Source organism: Myotis lucifugus, unplaced genomic scaffold, assembly GCF_000147115.1.
Source record: "Myotis lucifugus unplaced genomic scaffold, Myoluc2.0 scaffold_40, whole genome shotgun sequence".
Classification (NCBI taxonomy): domain Eukaryota; kingdom Metazoa; phylum Chordata; class Mammalia; order Chiroptera; family Vespertilionidae; genus Myotis; species Myotis lucifugus.
In genome coordinates, this window is record NW_005871088.1 from 4,990,461 (window position 1) to 4,999,419 (window position 8,959).

The following is an 8,959-nucleotide window of genomic DNA, read 5'->3' on the forward strand; positions in this document are numbered from 1 at the left end:
TGCACATATTTGTGACATGCTAAGGTAATTAATTAGAAGAAAGATTCATGCGGAATTACATTACTGCAAAAAAGTACATGTCAAAATAGTATATATATATCTCTCTATATATATAAAAGGCTAATATTCAAAATGTCCCCTTGGGAGTTCGACTGAGAGACTGGGAGTTCGATTGCTCGCTATGATGTGCACTGTCACCAGGGGGTGGTGTGGAATGAAGGAAAGGCCCAGGCTGGCAGCTGGAACAAAAGGCCCCGGCCCAGCAAGCCCGAAAGGCCCCGATTGGCCTCATTGCCAGCCAGGCCTAGGGACCCGGCCTGTGTACGAATTTCACCAGTGAGAGCTTTATATTTATCCCACATGCATGAGCCAAAGTATTATTTTTTAAATTTCAGTGTGCGTCATATGTACCAGCTGGTCAGTCAGATGGTCAGATGGGTGGATGGTTGGTCACTTAGCCTTTTATATATATCAACTAGAGGCGTGGTGCAGAGATTTGTGCACCAGTGGGGTCTCTCGGCCTGGCCTGCAGGGATCAGGCCAAAACTGGCTCTCCGACATTCCCGGAGAGGTCCCAGAGGGGTCCTGGATTGCAAGAGGGTGGTTCTCCAGTGACACACCCCAGAATTAGGCCTCCTCCTCTTTGGTTCCAGATGCGTCACCCGAGAATCGCAGCTGCCAAGTCACTGCAGCTCAGCAGCTCCTGCGTTGAGTGTCTGCCCCCTGGTGGTCAGTGCACGTCATAGCTACTGGTTGGATAGTCGCTTAGGCTTTTATATATATAGACTAGAGGCCCGGTGCACGAAATTCGTGCACTGGGGATGGGTGGGGGGTCCCTTAGCCCAGCATGTGCCCTCTTGCAGTCCGGGACCCCTCCCTTGTTACTGCCCACCTGCTTGCTGCTTCCTACCGCTCGGCTTGCTGCTCCTTAGTGCTGCCACGAAGGCTTTGGGTCTGCTGGGTGCCGGGCCTGCAGGTTTGTGTCTCTGATACCCCCAGCAGCCCCAGCACCTTGATGGCGGGGCTTGGGGCTGCGGGTCTTTGATCAGGGCCCCAGCAGCCCCAGCACCAAGGTGGTGGGCCTTGGGGCTGCTGGGTACAGGCCCCCCGCTGCGTGTTTGTGTCTTCTATCAGGCCCCCAGCAGCCCCAGCAGCCCCAGCACCACCTAAATAACTTAAGGGAAACTTTATTTAGTCTTCTTTTAAAAGCAATCTAGTTTAAAAATGAGTTGCAGTTAAGACAGAACAAAGAACATGGTACCTAAGAGTGAGATAGACTGACAGAGGAGAGGCTGGGCACTGGTCAGGGGCTTACATGCCAACTGTTCTACACCTGGGAAATGATGTAAAATCGGTTTCTTTAGTTTTCTGCTTAATGGTCTTCTCCAGCACTGAGGTCAGAGGAGCCGCCTTCCAGCCCCCAGGCTGCTTCTCAGAGCCGGAAATTTCACCATAGGCCTCTGCCTAGGACAGGACCTCTGCACCCCCAGGGTGCATAAACACACAGGGCTTCCATCAGGCTCCGCTGATCCCGGGGCCCTGAGGCTTCTCTGCTCTGCTGATCCCGGGGCCGGGAGGCCTCTCGGCTCTGCTGATCCCGGGGCTGGGAGGCCTCTCTGCTCTGCAGCTTCAGGGCTGTTTGGCTTCGCTTTACCGCTTAGAGCCTGAGTATGCAAATTAACCGCCATCTTTTAGCTTCTATAATTGAAACATTGTATCTTTTGGAGCTGTTGCTTCAGGAGCTCAGAGCCCCGCAGCCGCAGGCGGGAACCTTGGTTTCCTCTATCGCTGGGTCAACCAAGCATCCTGTTCTCAGCTGCCTGGCTGCCGGCCGCCATCTTGGCTAGCAGTTAATTTGCATATCGCCCTGATTAGCCAATGGGAAGGGTAGCGGAGTGACACCAATTTGCATGTTTCTCTTTTATTAGTGTAGATTAGTTTCAAGTGTACAGCACAGTATTCTAATTAGCAATACTTTTTTTATATTATCAGTAAACAAGTTTTAACATTATCTCTTTCTTTATCCCATAGCAATTAGAAAAAAAAAAGACAAAAAAATGTAGTCACTGTACATGAGAGGCTAATAAAGTATATATCCATTTCCCTTTTTTGGGTATGACCTAATAGAGCTTTAGCTTCTAGATTGTTCCAGAGATGGCCATTTCATTGGATTTTTACAATTTTGAAATCATGTTAAATATGTGCAAATATTGCATGCAAGAAATAGACTTAGCTTCCCTAGTTCATTTGGCTCAGTGCATAGAGCATTGGCCTGTGGAATTAAGGGCTCTGGGTTTGATTCCAGTCAAGGGCATATGCCTGGATTATGGGCTGGATCCCCAGTAGGGGTCATGCAGGAAGCAGCCAATCAATGATTCCCTCTCATCATTGATGCTTCTATCTCTCTCTCCCTCTCCCTTCCTCTCTGAAATCAATAAAAATATATTTTAAAGAAAAACAAAAAGAAAAATATAGTCTTAGCTGAGAATAATGGGCATGAAATAAACATTCAGCAAATTAAAGCCATTTCTATTCAACAATAATTACCATGTTTAAATACAATATAATTTTATCCATCCACAAAATGCTTAAATGTTTGGAATCGTGTTTATGTCTGTAATGACAGATTCACTTTTGATGCAGTCATTTTCACTTTTGATTTGTATATTTTAAAGTTGTTAAATGCTTGACTGAATCATTAGCAAAACAATTCATGTATCATTAAACTGACTTCTAATATGAGATACTTTTCTTCCTTGTTCAATAGACATGCCTTTTAAGACTTACTGAAATAGCTTTTGTCCTTTGAGGGTTTGTGGAGGAGACCTGATTACTAGCTAATTTTCCTGACTTGAATCTCCCCTTTCCACACACTCCCTTAAAACACTCAATCCTAATAAACGTAAATGGATAAAGGACTTAAACATAAGACAGGAAACCATAAAAATTTTAGAAGAATCCATAGGCAGCAAAATATCAGACATATGTCGTAGCAATATCTTTACCAATACAGCTCCTAGGGCAATGGAAAATAAGAAGAAAATAAACAAATGGGACTACATCAAAATAAAAAGCTTCTGCACAGCAAAAGAAACCATCAACAAAACAACAAGAAAGCCCACTGCATGGGAGAACATATTTGCCAATGTTATATCTGATAAGGGCCTAATTTCCAAAATTGATAGGGAACTCATACTTCTTCACAAAAGGAAGATAAACAATCCAATCAAAAAATGGGCAAAGGACCTAAATAGACACTTTTTGAAAGAGGGCATACAGAAGGCCAACAGACTATGAAAACATGCTCAAAGTCAACAATCATCCAAGAGATGCAAATCAAAACAACAATGAGGTACCATCTCACACCTGTCAGAATGGCTATCATCAACAAATTGACAAAGGACAAGTGCTGGCTAGGATGGAGAGAAAAAGGAACCCTAGTGCAATTGTGGTGGGACTGCAGACTGGTGTAGCCACTGTGGGGAACAGTATGGAGCTTCCTCAAAAAATTAAAAATGGAACTTCCATTTGACCCAGTAATCCCACTTCTAGGAATATATCCCAAGAAAACAAAAGCACCAATTAGAAAGGGTATATGCACCCCTATGTTCATAGCAGCACAATTTACCATAGCTAAGATTTGGAAACAGCCTAAGTGCCCATAAGCAGATGAATGGATTAGAAAACTTGTACATCTACACAATGGAATACTACGCTGCTGTAAAAAAACAAGAACTCTTACCATTTGCAACCGCATGGAAAGCATTATGCTAAGAGAAATAAACCAGTTAGAGAAAGATAAATATCACATGATCTCACTCATTTGTGGAATTTAATGAACAACATAAACTGATGAACAAAAATAGGGCCAGAGACATAGAAGCATTGAACAGACTATCAAACTTCAGAGGGAAGGCGGGGGAGGATGGGGTTGGAGTGTAAGAGATTAACCAAAGGACTTGTATGCATGCATATAAGCATAACCAATATACACAGGCACGAGGGGAGTGAGGGCATGTGCTGGGGGGTGGGGGTGGCCGGGGAGAGATCAATGGGGGGGGGGAAGGAGATATATGTAATACTATATGTAATAACTTAAATAAAGAATTAAAAAAAAACTCAACCATGCCCAGCTGGTGTTGCTCAGTGGGCTGAAGGGTCATTCCAGGCACTAAGAGGTCACTGGTTCAAGTCCCTGTCTGGGCACATGCCCTGGTTTCAGACTGAATCCCCAGTAGAGGGTGTGCAGGAGGCAGATAATGGATGTTTCTGTTTCACCAATGTTTCTATCTCTCTCCCTCTCTCTCTCTCTCAAGTCAATTAAAAAAATACATATTTAAAAAAAGAAACTCAACCCTCAATGGTTTGCTGAATGAATGTCCAAACACACTGAAGAATGCATATTGTACTGGCAAAGGAAACAAACCACAGATCATCTCCCTTTGACTGGAAGACAAACAGGGGGGAAAGGGGAAAGATAAATGGATGGAGGTAGAGAATGAGAAATCCTGGCAACCTGTAGGCCTTAGTCAAAAGAGAATCCTGCCATCTGCTTCCACATTTCTACTATCCCCGGGTTGGCAAAGGTTGTATTATTTCTCTCTCACACAACTTTCCATCCATAAATAGGCATGTTCTATAATTCCAGAGGGTTGCAGCTAAGGAGGCCTCCAAAGACATTGTGTTCATAGAGCAGGCTGAGGCAGCAGGGCTGCTGCAGTGCAAGGACCATGCCTGGCTTGAGCAGGGCTGCTGCGGTGCAAGGACCATGCCTGGCTTGAGCTGAAACAGTTCACTTTTGTCTGGAGAGCAGGGTCTTGCCCTACCTGACCCCCCCGCCCCGCAAGACTGAGGAAAACTGGGGAAACTGTGGGCTGCTGGTGCAGGCCCTGGGGGCTGCCTTCACTGGAGGAGAAGCCTGGCCTGCACATGGCCTCTTCCCACCCTTGACAGCCCCACACAGACCTTTGAACTTTCTATTTATATAATAGTTTAGTGAGTTTAAGTCTCTTCCTGTATAACTGCCTGTTTGCAAGTTTGCTTCTAATTAGGATACTTGTGAGACATCACATAAAAACTACAAACAATCGATGCAGTCCTTCATAGTGAGAAATCAGCCACTGTCACAATTGCTTAACTACAATTTTCACTAGGCTTCTTAACATTTTGTTTTTTCTATCATGGTGGATTTCTTTTCATTTTTAAGAATTTGCTCCTTTCTCCTTCTCTGCCTTTCTTTTTAGTAATAAAATGAAGATAAACATCCCCACAAAAAAACTTGGCTTGTCTCAAAGCAATACCTTATCAATATGGGGGAGGGGGGCTGCTTACAGGACTGAAAGCTATACAATTTGTAGGCCCTCTAATTTTGATTCCCCCTCCCAGTTAAAAGGGGATTAATGACATCCCAATTGCTGGCAAACAGGTCTAAATCTAGCCACATGATCTCCAGCCATCTCAACAATTCATTTATTGGTTTACCACAAGGTAGTCTATGGAATGATTTAAAGGATAAAATTTTGTCTTTTCTTTATTTTGTTTTCTTTTTTTTAAGAGCAAGTTCTGTCTTTGGTGAGCACAGACAGACATCTGCACCTTCCTCTTCTTTCACAGAATGGTTCATATTAAATTCAGACACAGGTGAACATTGCTCATTCATCCAGGAATCTTAAGGAACTTGAGCTTTGGCCCTTTAATCGAGACCAGAGCATGGCCCATTAAGATATTCTTGCAGTTTGTGAAATCCAGCACTATGTTCTGTTAGGCATTGAGTGCTCCCAGACAGGACACATATGCATAATGCAGTGTCATTCATGTCCCATTCTTTTCATTTGCATTCATTCTGACAAATGTATCTGTTTATAAATGGGTATGCACTTTTTGTTTACTATAATGAAGTCATTACAAATAACACATATGCCTGTGCATGTAAAAATCTTCCTTCACTAATTCTAGGAAAATTAAATTGGTTTTAGCTGGTCTGATCCACTTACTGTCAGACATCTAGGGTTGCAGTAGAGATAGCTCTGAGCTTCTGTTCCACAAGTGAATATTGAGAAAAGGTCCAATGTAAATGAGACCCTTAACTTGGCTGGTACCTTTTTCCTCCTTGGGCCTCCTGGGGAGTTGGGAGTGACTGGATGCCACGCATTATGCTGTATCAAGCACTCTAAGCAGCTATTTACTCCCCAGGAGAGGAAGTAAACATATAATGAACACATAATTGGCATGCTCTGGATGTCCAAAGTGAGTTCAGAAAGGTACAGATTTTCATTCAAGGCAATAGCAAGATTTTTACTTCATCCACTATTGTCACAATTATGGTTCTTTTCTCAGTTGGGGTGTACAAAACACAGAAACATAACTACATTACACATGTTTACAAACACAAATGCATAAGGAAGACTGAACCTCACAAGCAAACAGTAAGAAGGAGAAATTTTCCTGGAATATGTGCACAGAGGGCAAAGGCTGGCTTCTTTAGATAGATGTGTCATACTAATTCATCACATTTCACACAATATCCACGGAGTGTCCAAGTCTACATGTTTCTTAATTAATGTGGCATAGTTAGGGGACTGGAGAAAAAAAAGATTTTGCATTTTTTTAAATGTAAGAAAAGATAGTCTCCAAAGGGGGGGAGGTGTATCTTTCTGAAAAAACAAATCAAATCTAAAAGAGCCTATCCCCTTTAAATATGCAACTGCACGTGCTTAAGATTAAATTGAAATTAAAATAATACAAAAATAATCAGGTTTTTAAAAAATGAATACCTTGTAAATGTTTAACATTTTAACTATACCCACAAAACCAATTATAACAATGTCTGTTAAATTAATGATGTTACCCACACCATCTATTAGGCAAATTGTATGCAAATACTAATGCTGTGGTTATCAGTTGTCTGCAAAATAAATTAGTGAAGCAGAGTAAAGGCTGTGTGCAGGAGCATGATATTTAATTAAGCAGTAATTTTATTGTGATCTTTACTTTTAAATAACAGCCTGGTTATTAAAAAATGTAGCATAATGTTTTTCTGCAGAGCTGATAAAACCCTGCGTGCTATCAAAAATGTGTTACAAATTAATACTGATACAGCATAATGCGTGGCTTCAAGGATTTACCCGAAATTTCTTCAAAATAAAATGTATTTAAGTTCTGATTATCTTGGATTTGCAACAGAGTCATGATTGGCATAGTGAAGCTATTGACTAAGCACATGACCCTGTTCTACAGAAGGAAATTGCCTAAAATATCACATCAGCAAGGGAAATCCTTGTAAAAATACAAGCATTCATAGCCAACCGCTGCTAGTAGTTTAACATTTCAAAAAATTTTACACTATGGTCGATACTATAGATTATTCTAACTACATTTTTAAAGGCAATAGCCAAAAGTGCAATTAGAAGTTGCTGCTGCCGCGCCCTCCCCCCGCCCCCATCTAATTCCATAGGCTGGGGGGGGGGGGGATTTATACGTTAAAATGTGACAAATTAAAAATGTTTGTGGCAGAAAGTGAAGTTTGTTGTTTTGTTTCTTTTTAAAAGTTAATAGATATGTTTATCGCTATTTAGGCACACACGCGCACATCATGCAGAGAGGAACAACTTTCCGCTTCCCAGTCAGCTTTGCGCTATCCTTCAAAAATCTCTCAGAGACAAGTTTAAGTTATGTGGGGAAGAGCTAACTAAATCTTTGAATCTGAGATGGGTGCCCATTACACAAACCTGCAGCTTCCTCCCAGTGGGGGGACGAACCGGGGTCCAGCAAGTAATAAAATGTGCACTGACATCGGAGCGCACGACTTCGGTGGGCCAACTTCGAAAACCCTTAGTCTTAAAAGCAAAACGCCAAAGTCAGCCGCGACCTGGGGCCCCCCGCGCTGCGGCCCCAGAAGCCGCCGCTTGGCGCCGGGAGTATGAGGAACTTGGGTTGAGCGGGTAGAAGGGAAGGTGTGCTTGCCCTGCTGCGCGGGGACGAAGGTGGCGTGGGCGGTGGCCGCTGAGGAAGCAGAGGGCGGCTGGTGGCACCTTGCCCCTTGCTTGTTCCCCATGGCCGGCCGCCAACGTTGGGCACCTGGAAAGTTGAGGCATTTCAGGTGGGCAGCATCCTGTGCGCTGGGAGGCCGGCCTGGCCAACCGTTTCAGGAGAAAATCCCGGCGCAGGTCCTGAGACTCAGCCCCCGGGCGGTACCGGATCCGATTTGGGCCAAATGCAACTCGTAGGACTTGGAACCCCAACGGACGCTTTCGGGACCCGCATTCCTCAGTCTATCCGCACCTCCTTGGACCCTGGCACTCAACCTAGGAGTCGAGGCGCCCGGGGCCAGAGGTGGCCAAGAGCAAGTGGGAGTGCTTCCCAGGCGCCCCCACCACAGCCCCGACTCCTCTTAACAAAGGGGAAAAGCCCAGCCCCAGCCCGGGGACCTGCGTAGCAAAGGAGAAGGCAAAAAAGCAACACCTACCACTGCTGCTCCAAGTCCCAGTCCCTGAAAAAGTCGAATAGATCCATAGCGGCCAGGCGGAAGCGGCGGGCGGGCGCCCGTCTCAGCTCGCGGCGGGTAGGCGCAGCTCTCCGCTCGGCTGACTCGCTGCTCTCGGCGGCCGGCTCTCTAGCCCTCCCGCCCGTTTAAAAGTGCCGGGGCCGCATAGGCGGCGGCGGCGCCAGCGGGCACCGGACCTGCGGGGTCCTGCGCTCCGGAGCGGTGGAGGCGGTAGCACGGGTTGGGCAAGTGCCTGGACGTTCACTCGGATCCTCTTGGTCCGCTGCTGCCCGAGCGTCCAGCACCGGGACACTGCAGTGGCAGCCGCTGCGGGCTTGGGCAGGCAGAGCCGCCCGCCTGGCAGACTGCGTGCCGGCGGCAGCGGTGGCGGCGGCAGCAGCAGCGGGGCCAGATGGGGCAGTGGCAGTGGCAGCGGCGCGGCGCGGTGTGGCAGCCCGCGGTGTGGCAGCCGGGGCG

At 45.6% G+C, this 8,959-nt stretch overlaps 1 protein-coding gene across 3 annotated transcripts in view; it reads right to left on the minus strand.

Moving 5' to 3' along the window:
• AFF2 (AF4/FMR2 family member 2) overlaps positions 1-8,594 on the minus strand; it is a 584,839-nt gene extending 576,245 nt beyond the window's left edge. For 2 of the 3 annotated variants that reach the window (XM_014454947.2, XM_023752976.1), the window contains exon 1: positions 8,465-8,556. In XM_014454947.2, coding sequence (XP_014310433.2) covers positions 8,465-8,511 — 47 coding nt within the window. In that variant the 5' untranslated portion in view covers positions 8,512-8,556. Of the gene's footprint in view, positions 1-8,464 lie in introns of all 3 variants that reach the window. The other variant, XM_023752977.1, reaches the window with a different exon arrangement.
• Between the last annotated feature and the right edge of the window lie 365 nt (positions 8,595-8,959).